This window comes from Neovison vison, chromosome 14 (assembly GCF_020171115.1).
Source record: "Neovison vison isolate M4711 chromosome 14, ASM_NN_V1, whole genome shotgun sequence".
Taxonomy (NCBI): Eukaryota; Metazoa; Chordata; class Mammalia; order Carnivora; family Mustelidae; genus Neogale; species Neogale vison.
Genome location: NC_058104.1, coordinates 27,834,382 through 27,848,910, shown reverse-complemented (window position 1 = coordinate 27,848,910; position 14,529 = coordinate 27,834,382). Strand labels below are relative to the sequence as shown.

Below are 14,529 nucleotides of genomic sequence, written 5' to 3'. Positions count from 1 at the left end.
CACCTGTAACCTCCTGATTCTAAATAAGGTCACCTTCTGAGTTTCAGAACAGACATACCTTCTGGAGGGGTGGTGGTGCTGTGACCTTGGGCAGGTCACCTTCTGTGCTCTGCTTTCCTCATCTGTAAAATGGGGATGATGCTAGTGCCCACCTCCAGGGCTGCCATGGGAATTAAATGGGTCATGCTGCATCAAAGGAGCTCAGCGCAGGCGCAATGAGTTGCAGTGAGCATTCTGGAAGGGGGAGCCACTGAAGGCATTGTAGGTGGTGGCTGTTTCTTTCCCCCTGGGTCATAAACTTTGGGGTTACAGTGGTTTCCCTAAGAGCAGTAAAGAATATTTTTCCAGGGGCTCCTGGGTGGCTCAGTGGGTTAAAGCCTCTGCCTTCGGCTCAGGTCATGATCCAGGGTCCTGGGATCAAGCCCCGCATGGGGCTCTCTGCTCAGCAGGGAGCCTGATTCCTCCTCTCTCTGACTGCCTCTCTGCCTACTTGTGATCTCTGTCTGTCAAATAAATAAATAAAATCTTTTAAAAAAAAAAAAGAGTATTTTTCCATTCACCACTTTTTGCTGAGATGGAGGAATGGTTAGAAGAATCCCAAGCTGACTTCCAGCTCAGTGCAGAGCCCGACTGGGGGCTCAATCTCAGTACCCAGAGATCAGGATCTGAGTTGAAATCAAGAGTCAGATTCTTAACCAACTAAGCCACCCAGATGCCCCTATATCCTTCTTTTTAAGACACAAAAGGCATATTGCCGTCTTTCCTAGCTATTTATTTTTTAGCTTAACGTATCTTAGAGTTCTGCATCAGTGGGTTAATATCTGCTTGGTCCTTTTTACTGGCTGCCTAATGTGCCCTTACATGGCCACACCAGTGTTTAATTATTAGAAGTTGTTTGATTAGCTTGTCTTCAGTGGATGGACCAGTCAAATGGTTTGCATCCAGTCTTCCACTACTGCTGATGTTGTTACAGTAGACCGACTTAGGTGTCTGTCATTAGTCACATGTGTGGGTATTCCCGATGTGGATGTTTCTGGAAGGGTGTGGAGCAGCCAGGAATCATAGCAGAAGACGGAGGTATAGGTACGAGTCCGTGCAGTTGGACTGGAAGATGAAACTCCGTGGGGATGGAGTTCTGATGCAGAGGGAGAGCGCTCCGTCTTTCTGTCTTTTTCCTGGGGTCCTTCTCCCTGCAAGGACCTCCCCTTGGCCCTCAGCTTAGGGGTCAGACTTGTCTGAATGGAGCGTCTCCACACTACCTGAACATGGTGCCCGCAGGCAGCTGAGGCCTGTACTGCCACCTCAAGGTGGAAAAACTTAGAGCAAGAAAGAGGAATTAAATAGTGTTTTGGTATCTCTGCCTTTTGTTTTGAGGTTGTGGCTCAAATGAGTCACCAGAATGCCCATCTGTAATCTGAGAGCAGAAAAGGAGAACTAATTTGAGGTGGAACAGGGTTCATGGAACTTTCCCAGTCATTCATGTTGCCTTGTGGTGGGCCAGATCTTCCCTATGTGATAGAATTCCACCCTCTAGATATGGTCATTACTGTCTGCTCTATTCCCCAGGGACACACAGGAATGGCCTTCTGCAGTCCCATCCATCCATCCATCCACCCACCCACCCAACTGTCCATCCATCCATCCATCCAACCAACCATCCATCCATCCTTCCATCCATCTTTCCATCCATCCACCCACCCAACCAACTGTCCGTCCATCCATCCACCCACCCACCCAACTGTCCATCCATCCATCCACCCACCCACCCAAGTGTCCGTCCGTCCATCCACCCACCCACCCAACTGTCCGTCCATCCATCCACCCACCCACCCAACTGTCCATCCATCCATCCACCCACCCACCCAAGTGTCCGTCCGTCCATCCACCCACCCACCCAACTGTCCGTCCATCCATCCACCCACCCACCCAACTGTCCATCCATCCATCCACCCACCCACCCAAGTGTCCGTCCATCCATCCATTCATGCATCCATCCATCCATCCATCCATCCATCCATCTTCCCATCCAGCCAGCTAGCCATTCATCTTCCCATCCATCCATCCACCCATCCACCCAGCTGTCCATCCATCCATCCATTCAACCATCCATCCATCCAACCAACCATCCATGCATCCTTCCATCCATCTTTCCATCTAGCCAGCCAGCCATTCATCTTCCCATCCATCCATCCATCCACTCACCCACCCAACTGTCCGTCTGTCCATCCATCCATCCATCCATCCATCCATCTTCCCATCCATCCAGCCAGCCATTCGTCTTCCCATCCATCCATCTATCCATCCATCCATCTAACAATATAATTGAGCACCAACTATATGCAAGGTACTGGAGATACAATGTTAAACAAAATGTATAAGCTTCTACTTCCCCAGTAAAGCTTGCTTTCTAGTATAGGGAGATAGATGATGTGGGCTCAAAGTGATAGTTCTTAGACTGGGTGAGACAGGCGTGCTGGGACAGATGTGTAGATTTGAGATCTGATTCTTAGGAAGTGGATCCTTCTATTCTAGAGGCCACTCCATACTGTGGTTCCTTCTTCCCACCTCGACCTTAGCACAGCTTCTTCATGGCCTGGGAATAGGCCTCATGCCTTCTCTTGTCTTGGTCATGCTGGTCTCCCCAAGCTGCCTTGTCCCCCAATGTCTTTTCTAATCTCCTGCAGCTATGTCCCCTCAGGACCCATGTCACATTTCCTATGTGCTCTCGTACCCGGGAAAGCAGGAAGAGCCCTCCCTCTGACCCACGGTGTTTCAGAACGCTGATTGGTCACCGAAGTGGCCATGTGACTTTGGGCTACCTAACCTCTGTTTCCTCAACCCCGAAGGGGAAGGGGTCAAGATCAAAGGTCGTACATGGAAGTGTGTCTGGCCCAATTTGGGTTCAAATCCTGCCTCATCCACTGTTGCATAACTATGGGCAAGTTAAAAAATTTCTGTGTGTCTCAGTTTCTTCATCTGTACAGTGGGGATAAAAAGGCCTATTTCATAGGATATGTGAGGTCGAATGTGTGTTAATGCAGGTCAATGCTTAGAACAATGCATGACACCAAGAAGGTGCTAAGTATTACGCACTATTATGTGGTACATTTAGGGCCGGCATCATGCCCAATATTTGGTAGATACCCTTAAAGTATTTGTTGAATGAATGAATAAACAAGTCAGTTTTTCATATGTATATCAAGCGTTCCCATCAAGAAGCCTACTTCAAAAAAAAAAAAAAAGCTCACTTCTTTTTTTTTTTTAAGAGTTTATTTATTTATTTGATAGAGATCACAAGTAGGCATGGAGACAGGCAGAGAGAGAGAGAGAGGGAAGCAGGCTCCCTGCTGAGCAGAGAGCTGGATGTGGGGCTGCATCCCAGGACCCTGAGATCATGACCTGAGCCAAAGGCAGGGGCTTAACCCACGAAGCCACACAGGCACAAAAGCCCACTTCTTCTAGGGTTGGGGGTGGTTTTTTTCAGAGCTCACCAAGCTAAACTTTCTATGTCAGGAGCTCAGGGCTTGGGAGGTGGGGTCCGGAAATGGAAGGAAGCAAGGTCCAGAACTGGTTGCTTCTGCCTAAGGACTCCATAGTCCTGTGGGGCACAGACACCAGCAAACAGAAAGAAGCAAACCTGGGACAGAGCATTAGGGAAGCACAGGTGCTATGGGACCAAGGGTGTGGAATATCGCCTCGTCTTGGGGACAGGCAGGAACCATGGAGTGGTACTGAATTTCCATCTGGGAGGGACTTGGAGGCAACAGAGGGTTTATGGAGGAGATTGGAGGCTCTTCTCAGGGCTTACTCTCTCCAGCAAGGTTGATAATTTGTGATAGCTTGACAGTGTTGAAGGAGATTTACAGCCAAGCCATGCCATGGTTCCATCGCCGTAGGGAAGGCTTCTTGGAGGAGGTGTCATCCTTTTTTTTTTTTAAGATACTATTTATTTATTTGAAAGAGAGAGCATGAGCAGGAGTGCAGGCAGAGGGAGACGGAGGCGTAGATTCCCCGCTGAGCAGGAAGCCTGACGAGGGGCTCAATCCCAGGAACCTGGGCTCATGACCTGAGCTAAAGGCAGATGCTTAACCGACTGAACCACCCAGGTGTCCCAAGGAGGTGTCATCTTTGAGGCTGAGGGACCAGGAAGGGGCCAGAAAACAAGGGAACAGCCTGAACAAAGGCAGGAGTATGCTTGGGGCCAGGGGGTGTTCCGTTGGGGCGTCAGAGTGAAGGACCCAGGGGTGTCAAGGCTGGGGAGTCTCAGGAGGCCTTGAGTGCCATGCTCAGGCCTGTGGGCTTTATCCAAGAGCACTTTCTTTTAAAAAACAACTTTATTGGGCACCTGGGTGGTGCAGTTCCTTGAATGTCTGACTCTTGGTCTCTACTCAGGTCGTGATCTTGGGGTCCTGAGACCTAACCCTGAGTCGGGCTCTGCATTCAGTGTGGAGTCTGCTTGAGATTCTCTCTCCCTCTCTCTCTGCTCTGATTTCCCAGTCACGGTTAATTTGCCAGCAGTCGAATTTGTCGGTAACTCTCCCCATATCCCTCATAGGGCAGGAAATGAGTTCCAGATCCTGGCTCCACACTCTGAGGCCACTTTAAGAGTAGAAGGTCGGGGCGCGTGGGTGGCTCAGTCATTAAGCATCTGCCTTCGGCTCAGGTCATGAGGGTCCTGGGATCGTGCCCTGCATTGGGCTCCCTGCTCAGTGGGAAGCCTGCTTCTCTCTCTCCCACTCCCCCTGCTTATTTCCCTCTCTCACTGTGTCTCTCTCTGTCAAATAAATAAATAAAATCTTAAAAAAAAACAAACAAACTTGGTCATTTAAGCCTCTGCCTTCGGCTCTGGTCACGATCCCAGGGTCCTGGTATCAAGCCTCACATCCGGCTCCTTGCTCAGCGGGGAGCCTGCTTCTGCCTCTCTTTCTGCCTGATGCTTCCCCTACTTGTGCTTGCTTGTTCTTTCTCTCAAGCAATTAAAATCTTAAAAAAAAAAAAAAAGGGTGGGGCACCTGGGTGGCTCAGTGGGTTAAGCCTCTGCCTTCGGCTCAGGTCATGATCCCAGGGTCCTGGGATCGAGCCCCACATGGGGCTCTCTCTGCTCAGCAGGGAGCCTGCTTTCTCCTCTCTCTCTCTCTCTGCCTGCCTCTCTGTCTACTTGTGATCTCTGTCTGTCAAATAAATAAATAAATAATCTTTTTTAAAAATCATAAATAAAAAAGAGTGAAGGCGATCAGTAATGTCTGTTGTCATCTCACGATGCCCTGTGTTCCCCACCAGGATCCTCTGGTGGTCAGCAACAGACAGTGACCCGGCACTTGATCTAGGAAAGGAATGTATGGAGGATGGTCAGGGAGCTCCCGGATGGGGTGGGAAAACTAGAAAGCCAGCCTCAGAAGTGGCAGGGAGGGGCTTCTTGGGACCTGGGGGCAGGAAGCATGGCCCCTCGGGGCTCTGTCCGTCCTTTGTGCTTCCCCACCCTCTGGGCTGGGGGACCCAGTGGGGACCAAGACTGTATATGATGGCAGGGGTGAGGTGGGGAGCATGTGTGCTAGAGGAACATGGGGTGCTGTTCTTCCCAGGACAGGACACGCTACGTTTTCAAACCCAAACTGTCAACTACCCTATATTCCAGATGCAGAAACTGAGGCACGGAGGGGTTAAGACTGTTTGCCCGAGGCCACAGAGCTAAGAAGTGGCTGAGTGGGATCCCAGTATGCTCTGTCTGGCAGAGTGGGCTCCCAGGACAGCCCCCACCCCACAAGAGCTGGAAGGGCTGGAAAGCCCACTGCCTTTTGAACTCATCAGGCTCCAGCATCTTTCCGGGATTGCTTTCAGGACTTGGGGGTAGGGAAGAGTGCTGAAAGGAACCGTACTGTCCTCTGGGCTCTGCTCGTGTCGCCTGCACCCTGGGCGATGAGCCCAGCTGGCCCCTCACCACTTTGATGGGGCCAGTGTGCAGGAGTTTGGGGGGCGGAGCGCGGGGAGGAGCCGTCTCCAGACCCTCAGCTCAGAGCTAATTCTAATTTATGGCCTTTTTTCTTTCTGTTCTCAGATCGAGAGGACCAGTCTATTCTGTGCACGTAAGTGGAACGCCTTTTTTGTTTGTTAATACGGTCGAGATCCAGCCTGCTAAAAAGAAAAGTCCACGAGGGCAGAGCTCTTGGCTGACCTTTCCAGGGGCCTCGCTCATATGTGGCACAGAGTAGAGACGCACTTGACATTTGCTGAACGAAAGTCCTCACAGGGAGGCAGGCACAACCAAACCAGCAATAGATACTTGGTGCCGTCTTGTTCTACACCATCCCCCTTTCTGAAATGAGCATTTAGTGAGCACTTACTGTATGCTAAGCCCTGAGTTATTTACAGACAATTCCACTGGGCGCCTCCCCTATGGCCTGGCCAGAGTTCCCTCCCAAGCAGGCCTCCTACTTTGATGCCACCTCCCTTATCCCTTCTGCTGTTTTTGAAGAAGGCACACTTCTTGGTAAAAGCCTACAGGATTTTGATAATGCAGTGTGGTATCGAGGGTACACAGATAATCTCAAGAGGGCAGCCCTCGTGGTTAGGAGGTGAGGCCTTGGAGACACAGGGCTAGGTCTGCTTTCCTACTTCGCTGCATGCCGGCAGTTCTTTCTTGGGCAAGATGGGTATGTCTGCAAACCTCAGTCTCCTCATCTGTATAATGGGGCCATCAATTGCTGCCGCACCCTGGGCTGGTTGGGAAGATTGAAGGGGCCATGTCAGGGAAGAACTTAGTATGGTTCCCGGCCCGTAGCAGGTGTCACATCCTTGTTGGCTGGTTATCTGATGCAGTGGTGGCGCTCTGCGGGGGTTTTGCTGAGCCTTGCTTGCTGGAGGCACTGTGGGGTTCCAGAGCAAAGCCCAGGCTGAGGAATCCGAATCCTGGCTGCTGTGAAGCTCTCTGCTTGCACAGATCCAAGAATCCCTGAGATAGACCTCTGTGATTTTAGGCCAGGAGTCAGCAAACTGTCACCCAAGGGCCAGATTTGTTCTTATAAATAAAGTTTTATTGGAACACAGCCACACCCACTTGTGTCAGTTTGGCTTGTGGCTGCATCTGTGCTGTTACATATATTTTATATTTAATTTTTTTGTAACTGTAAGAGTAAAGCAGATAAATACCCAAAAGTGAACAATGGGAAAACTTCACCCACAGTCCACTGCCAAGTTTGGCCCCAGTAAACCTTGGTGTGGCCCCTTGTTGCTGATGTTGCCCTTGTTGTTGTTTTTCTAGGCAGTTTTATTTTTTTTTTAAAGATTTTATTTATTTATTTGAGAGAGAGAGAGTGTGAGAGAGAGCATGAGCGAGGAGAAGGTCAGAGAGCAAAGCAGACTCCCCATGGAGCTGGGAGCCCGATGTGGGACTCGATCCCGGGACTCCAGGATCACGCCCTGAGCCGAAGGCAGTCGTCCAACCAACTGCGCCACCCAGGCGTCCCTCTAGGCAGTTTTAAACATTAGCATGAACTCAATCGTGCACATACATGTTTTTCTCTTGTTTTTTTTTCCTGCTTGACTTTCCACTGATGTCCCATTTCCGTGTTATTTACAAATATCCCTTCCAATGACTACGGACCCTCTGTAGAGTTAGTGAAACCCTTGACCAGACTCCAGGTGTGAAGTTCTTAGGTCACAGAGAGAGACAGAGAGAGAGGGAACACAAGCAGAGGGAGTGAGAGAGGGAGAAGCAGGCTTCCTGCTGAGCAGAGAGCCCAATTTGGGGCTTGATCCCAGGACCCCGAGATCATGACCTGAACCGAAGGCAGACAGTTAACGACTGAGCCATGCAGGTGCCCCCTCTTAGGTCATTTTAAATTTTATCCTCAGGGTGACTGGGTGGCTCAGTGGGTGAAGCATCTGCCTTCAGCTCAGGTCATGATCCTGGGGTCCTGGGATCAAGGGGTCCTGGGATCAAGCTGCATCGGGTTCCCTGCTCAGCAGGGAGTCTGCTTCTCCCTCTCTGCCGCACCACCCCAGTGGTGTTCTCTCTCTCTCTCTCTCAAATAAATAAAATCTTTAAGAAATAAATAAATGCATATTATTCCCAAATAGCTATATGATGATGTCCGTCTTTGTGGGCAGACCTTCCTCTGTGAGTCCTCAGCCTCTGTCTTTGAGGATGGAAGTAGGATCCCAGAAGCAAAAGTGAAAAAGAAAGAAAAAGAATTCATGTTTCCCTGACCTTATTTGCCTGGCACTGTGGTTAGGATTTTGGCTGTGTGTGCACATTATTGTTAAATTACTGTTATTATTTAAGTGGAATCACTTAAAAAATAGAATATTTTTGAAATGATTTTAGAGTTACAAAAAGGTTGCCAAGATAGTGTCGAGAGTTCCATATCCCACCTGCCAGGTCTCCGTTTCTCCTATAGTAACATGTGACATCGCCACATGTGTCCCACTAAGACAAGAACCATTGTGTTTACTAATGTCCTTCTGTTTCCTGATCCCATCCAGAATGGCATCTCGTCATCATGTCTCCCTAGACTCCCCTTGGCTATGACAGTTTCTCAGACTTTCCTTGTTTTTCATGACCTTAACGGTTGCTTTTTTTTTTTTTTTAAAGATTGTATTTATCTATTTGAGAGAGAAAGATGGAACACGAGTGGGGGAGGGGCAGCAGGAAAGGGAATAGCAGGCTTCCCTCCGATCAGGGAGCCCCACATGGGGCTCTGTCCCCGAACCCTGGGATCATGACCTGAGCCAAAGGTAGATGCTTAACTGACTGAGCCCCTCAGGCACCCGTGATAGTTTTGAGGGCTGAGCGGGGATTTAGCCCAACACCCCTCAATCTGGGTTTGTCTGATGTTGTTCCAGGACATGAAACTGGGGTTACAGGTTTTGGGGAGAATGGCACTGAGGTGAGGTGACTTCTTCATCCCACCATTTCAGGGGTACATCCAACCCACATGACTCTAACGTGACCTGTCCTAAGTGATGTTAAGCTTCATCACCTGGTTCACGCTGGGTCTGCTGGGTTTAGTCATCCTGTCCGTGTCAATGGTGGCTTCCCGGGCAGGTTATTTGGGGGACCATGACTGCTTAAAACCAGCTCAGGTAGCCCTGGGGTGCGGGTCCTTCTAGACTGTCTGTCCCCAGATGTGTCTGAACATCAGTTGCTGAATGACTGGCCTGGAAACCTGAGGGCCTGGCCTCACCGGTGGGGCAGGGGGTACTCCTGACTCAGTGGCCAGATTCCTGACCCCGGGGTGCAGGCCTTTTGGCAGAAACACATCTGGGTTACCTGGTGCATACAGAAGTTGAAGAAAAGGCCCTTGGTCTCAGCTCATGGGGAGCCTGAACTGGGCTGGAACTGCGCCCACCCCAGCACAGGGGTCCTCAGGCTGTGGGGACCTCTGGGGTCCCTTTGGCCCCTAAGTGACGCTGTGACAACACTCAGCTGACCCAAGCGAGCCATCATGGGGCCATGTTGGCTCCAGAAATAGGCCAGATTTTCATGTCAGGGGCAGCCAGGGAGCTAGACAGATAAGAAAGGAGTCTGGGACCCAGCTCTGCCGTATTTCCACAGAAAGCCACCCACCCTGTCTGAGCCTCAGTTTCATTGCCTGTAGAATGGACAGCTGCACCCGTCTCAAAGGGCGGTTGTGAGGAATATATGAGTTAGTGATGGAAAACACCGAGCACGGTGTCTGATGATGTCATTTAACACTCAGCGATCATAACTGCTGCTTGTTAGATGTTTTTGGAAATGTGACTTCACTGTCAGCCATGCTAAGTGGAAGCAAGGAGAAACGTGGCGGGGGGGACAGGCAGTGAATAGTAGCAAGTCATAATCCTGATAAGCTGTGTCCATGATTTTCTTATCTTAATGCATCTTTTAGGCCTGGCGGGTAGATCTACAGTTAGCTGCTTATAGACATTATTGTCTCCCCAAACCAGGATTTATAGATGCTAATGCCTTGGAGAGGCTGGCGGTAACAGAAAGGGGTGGATGAGGTCAGGGGTGACGTTAGGGAGTGGTGGGGACTGTGGCAAACTGGAAAGCTCACACGCATTCAAGGGGCAGCTGTGATCCTGCCCCAGACGACGTATGCCATGGGAGAATGCTGACTTACTGTTCCCAGAGCTGGTTGGGATTTTCTTCCTCTCTAGGAGGATCCAGAACTCTGGGTTTTAGAAAACACAATGGTTGTGTTTTGCACATGCTGGTCTGCCCTTAGTTTTTCCACTCCACAGTGGATCTTGGAGTACGTTCTGTCTGATCACACATAAACCAGCCTCCCTCCTTGAGGCTGCCCAGAAATGCTGTGTCGTGTTTAACCATCCTCTAGCGATGGTAGCTGTGATTGTTTCCAGGCTTTAAAAAATATGCATAAATGAACATAAAGACACACACACACACACACAATCGATCCTTATTATTTCTTGAGTCCATATTTTTTTTAAAAGATTTTATTTATTTGATAGTGATCACTAGTAGGCAGAGTGGCAGGCAGAGAGAGGAGGCAGGCTCCCCACTGAGCAGAGAGCCCAATGCAGGGCTTGATCCCAGGACCCCGAGATCATGACCCGAGCCGAAGACAGAGGCTTTAACCCACTGAGCCACCCAGGCACCCCTCTTGAGTCCATATTTGCAAATTCACCTACTTGCTAAAACCAGGACATGCAGAGCCAGGAAACGTTTGAATGGCCCAATGACATACACATTTCCAGCGGAAGAAACCCCGCCTTTGTGTTCCAACTCCCTGACTGTGTCCTTTCGGTGCTAGATTTAGTACCACACTGTGTGTTTGTGGCTTTTGTTAGTGATTTCATGTTAATAATGTACCTACATTATAAGCTACGCCTGCATTTCACAGGGCTCCTTTCCTCCTCGGGGCTACCCAACAACAGCCACCCCATGTCCCCAGCCCCCATCATGCCGCCCTGATGGAGCAATTGCAGACCCTCGGATGACCTTGATTACTTACTCGTTTCCTTGGCTAGTGTCTCCCTCCCTCTCCTGGAATGTAAGCTTAGTGAGGGTGGGACAATGTCCTCATTCCCCAGCACACTGCCCCTGTACGTGGCCAGTGCCCAGTCCCCCGGAACCATCAACAGCTTAGCTCTCCTTCTTAAATTTCTTTTGGGCCATTGTCAAAATCAGCCCAAGTGACTCAAGCATTAACCTGTTGATAGCAGGGTATGAGCTTTTAAAAATAACCAGTGGTCGAGGCGCCTGGGTGGCTCAGTGGGTTAAAGCCTCTGCCTTCGGCTCAGGTCATGGTCCCAGGGTCCTAGGATCGAGCCCCACATTGGGCTCTCTGCTCTGCAGGGAGCCTGCTGCCAACCCTCTCTCTCTGCCTGCCTGTCTGCCTACTTGTGATCTCTCTGTCTGTCAAATAAATAAATTAAAAAAAAAAAATCAGTGGTCAGGGTAAGCCCAGGTGGGACTCACAAATTTGCTACAGATGTTAATGCAGTCAGTAACTGGAAAGTGAGTGAATGTAATGTTTGGAGCTGAGTCCTGTGGTCTTGCATGTAGTTCATGCTGTGTGAACAAGTTGGGAACCCAGATGAGGGAGACATGGAGAGGTCCTGGATTGAGAGAAAGTGTCACGTTCAAGGAGTAACCCGTATGTGACAACGGGCTAGATTAAGAGAGAAGGGGGTGGTGGGCCAGGAGGTCAGAGGAAGGTAGGGGGTCTTCTGGGCCCTGGGAAGGATTTTGAACTTTAGTCTAAAATGTATAGGAAAGCGTTGGGAGACCACAGCCAGTGGGCCAAATGTGGCCTTTCGCTGTTTTTTGTAAATAAAGTTTTATTGGCACACAGCTGTGGTTGGTTGTTTTCCTGCTACAATGGCAGAGCTGAGTAGTTGGGGCAGAGAATGCATGATCCACAAAGCCTAAAGTGTTCAGTATCTGGCTCCTTACAGGAATGGTTGCAGACTCCTGGTTTGCATAGTGGAAAAATAGGATGGGATTTAGAGTTTTTTGTTGTTACTGTTAATTTTTTAATGGTGTTATGTTAGTCATAACATATGTTAGTCATAACATAACATTTTTAATGGTGTTATGATGTAATAATATATAATTAGTTTTTGATGTACTGTTCCAAGAGTATTTATGTTTTAATAATAGTGTGAATGTTGAAGATAATGATATAAACAGAATATAAGTATTATATAAGCATTAATTTAGAAGTATTAATGTAAACATTAGGGAAGAAATGGTTATAAGTAATAATAGCTCATCTTTTTGTATATCTGACTTTGTTCTAAACATTTTTATACATATCTACTTAGTTAATCCTTGTAACTATCATATAAGTGCTTTAATTATACCCATTTTATAGATAAGGAAACCAAGGCATGGGAGTAGTTGAATGACCTGCCCAAGGTCACACAGGTAACTGGTTGAGCAGGGATTTGAACTAAGATGGTCTTGCCTTGGGGCTGATTGAGTTTTCTGCAGGCTGTTGCTGTCAGGGAAGGAGAGATTGCTCCTACCTAGAGGCAGCATTCAGAACAGAGGCAATGCTTACTTGGGCTTTGCAGGGTGTGTAGGAGTTGGACTACGGAATTGCTAGAGGACCTCACTGGCTGCAGGGGTAGGGGTCCCATGAGGACCAGGGACTGAACAGCTCTGAGACTCAAAGCTAATTTGGCTTCATTGCCAAGGGCAGACCACAAGCTGAAATGGATTCGTAAATGGTGTTCAACCCTGGGACCTAAGACCAGCCACGTGATGTAAAAAATTACGCAAAATGAAAATGCAGAGCCCTTTACTCAAAAAGTGTTAAGAATTTCAAGATGGCAACAACAGAGTGCAAAGTCAAGCACAGGGTCCTCCCATGTAGCTGGCCTAGCTGGGGTTAAAGGGCCCTTGCCTTTGGGGCAGGACTTGGCAGTGGGGGGATTACAAGGCCAGGAGACCATATATGGTCACGAGGAGGGAACTGGGCACCAAGTTCCCTACGAAATAGGACAGAGGTTTTGAGTACGTTGATCAGGAAGGCATCTTTACCCCCAGAGTTCAGGGGCCAGAAAAGTAAAGATATTAATGTTTCTAAAGCAGCCCCAAGCACATCAATCTTCAGACACTCGTGGGCCTGGAGCTCTGGAGTTTTCTTTGGCACAGCCTCCCAGGACAATTTATTTTTATCAGTAAAACTTGGAAACTGTTGAGCCAAGCAGCCCACATGGGGAGAAGCAGATTCCCAGAGTGTATGTCCCACTTCCCCTCCCTCATAAGGTCAAAGGTCAGGGCCACAGTCATGGTCATGCCAGTATCTTTGCTGTAAAACAGAAGAGGTAGGAGAGGCTGAAAACAAAGGTGGAAAATGAGATTACTGTGGGAAAGGGGAGGTTCTGGGGATCTAGACACTGTGTGTACTTAGACCTGAATAGGCTCAGCATCACCTATAAAGGTGGCTTCCCCTATTCAGATTTTCTCTCCTTCCTCTTGCTCTGGTCAGAACCTGCCCTTCAGTCTGGGGGTGACATCTGGCAAGCATTCTGATGTTAGCCTGTAATTATATATATAATATAAGTAATATATATATTATATAAATAAATATAATATATAAATATATATTATAAATATAAATATATATAATATAAATAAAGTAATATATATAATGTAAGTTATATATATATATAATGTAAGTTATATATATATATAATATAAATATAAGTAATTCATACTAGGGTGTAAATGACTGAATGGCTTGGTTCATTGGTTCCTCTGGCCTTAGAAAGCTAGTCCCTGGAGGGGTGGGCCTGTATCGTGGAATGACTGGGCGAAAAGTAGTAGAAAGCATCCTGACTGCATTGGAATCAGAGGCCTTTCAGTTCTGACTGTGCCCTTGCCTTACTGTGTGACCTAGGATGAGTTACTTACCCACTCTGGGCCAGAGTCCCTCTTCTGTAATAACTGGGAAGTGGTACATCCTACCTTCAGGATTGGGGGAGGGAAGATAAAGGAGATAATGCATATGAAACAATTAACATGGGGCCTCTCCTTCCCCTAAAAATCAACTCTCCTTAAAATTTAAAAAAAAAAAAAGTTTTTTTTTTTTTTGTTTGGACTCTATTTCCCCCTCAAGAAATAGGAATAATTTACTCCTCAGTTCCCCATTCACAAAGTGCCACTGGGACAAAGACCATTAGGAAGAAGGAGAGGGCAATACTAAGGCCAGCGCTCCTGGAGATCAGACACTTGATGCCCGGACATCAGGACCTACAGCACTAGGTCCAGAAATTCAGGACACGTGTTACTTTCTGTCTTTTTTAGCCACGAGCAAAGTTGTTAACGAGTGCCTGGCAGGGAAAATTAATGTCTTTCCTAAATAGGAAAAAGAGCAGGGACCGCACCAGTGCTATGGCACTGGTTCAGCGTGGAGAACCTTGAGCTGACCTCGTGGGAGACACGTTCTTTTCCAGACTGAAAAAAAAAAAAATTATCTCTTGCATTTCAGAATGTTCTGTGAGCTCAGAAAATGAGAGAGTCTAGGCAAAGAAAGGAAAAACAAAAGAAGAAAATGGGAAGGGAGGCCAAGAAGG

At 48.2% G+C, this 14,529-nt stretch overlaps 1 protein-coding gene across 2 annotated transcripts in view; it reads left to right on the top strand.

The window, feature by feature from the left end:
* The window catches only part of MYH11 (myosin heavy chain 11), a 113,115-nt gene that overhangs the window by 42,065 nt on the left and 56,521 nt on the right, over positions 1–14,529 (top strand). For both annotated transcript variants that reach the window (XM_044233108.1, XM_044233107.1), the window contains exon 4: positions 6,056–6,083. In XM_044233108.1, the coding sequence (XP_044089043.1) occupies positions 6,056–6,083 (28 nt within the window). The remainder of the gene's footprint in view (positions 1–6,055; positions 6,084–14,529) is intronic.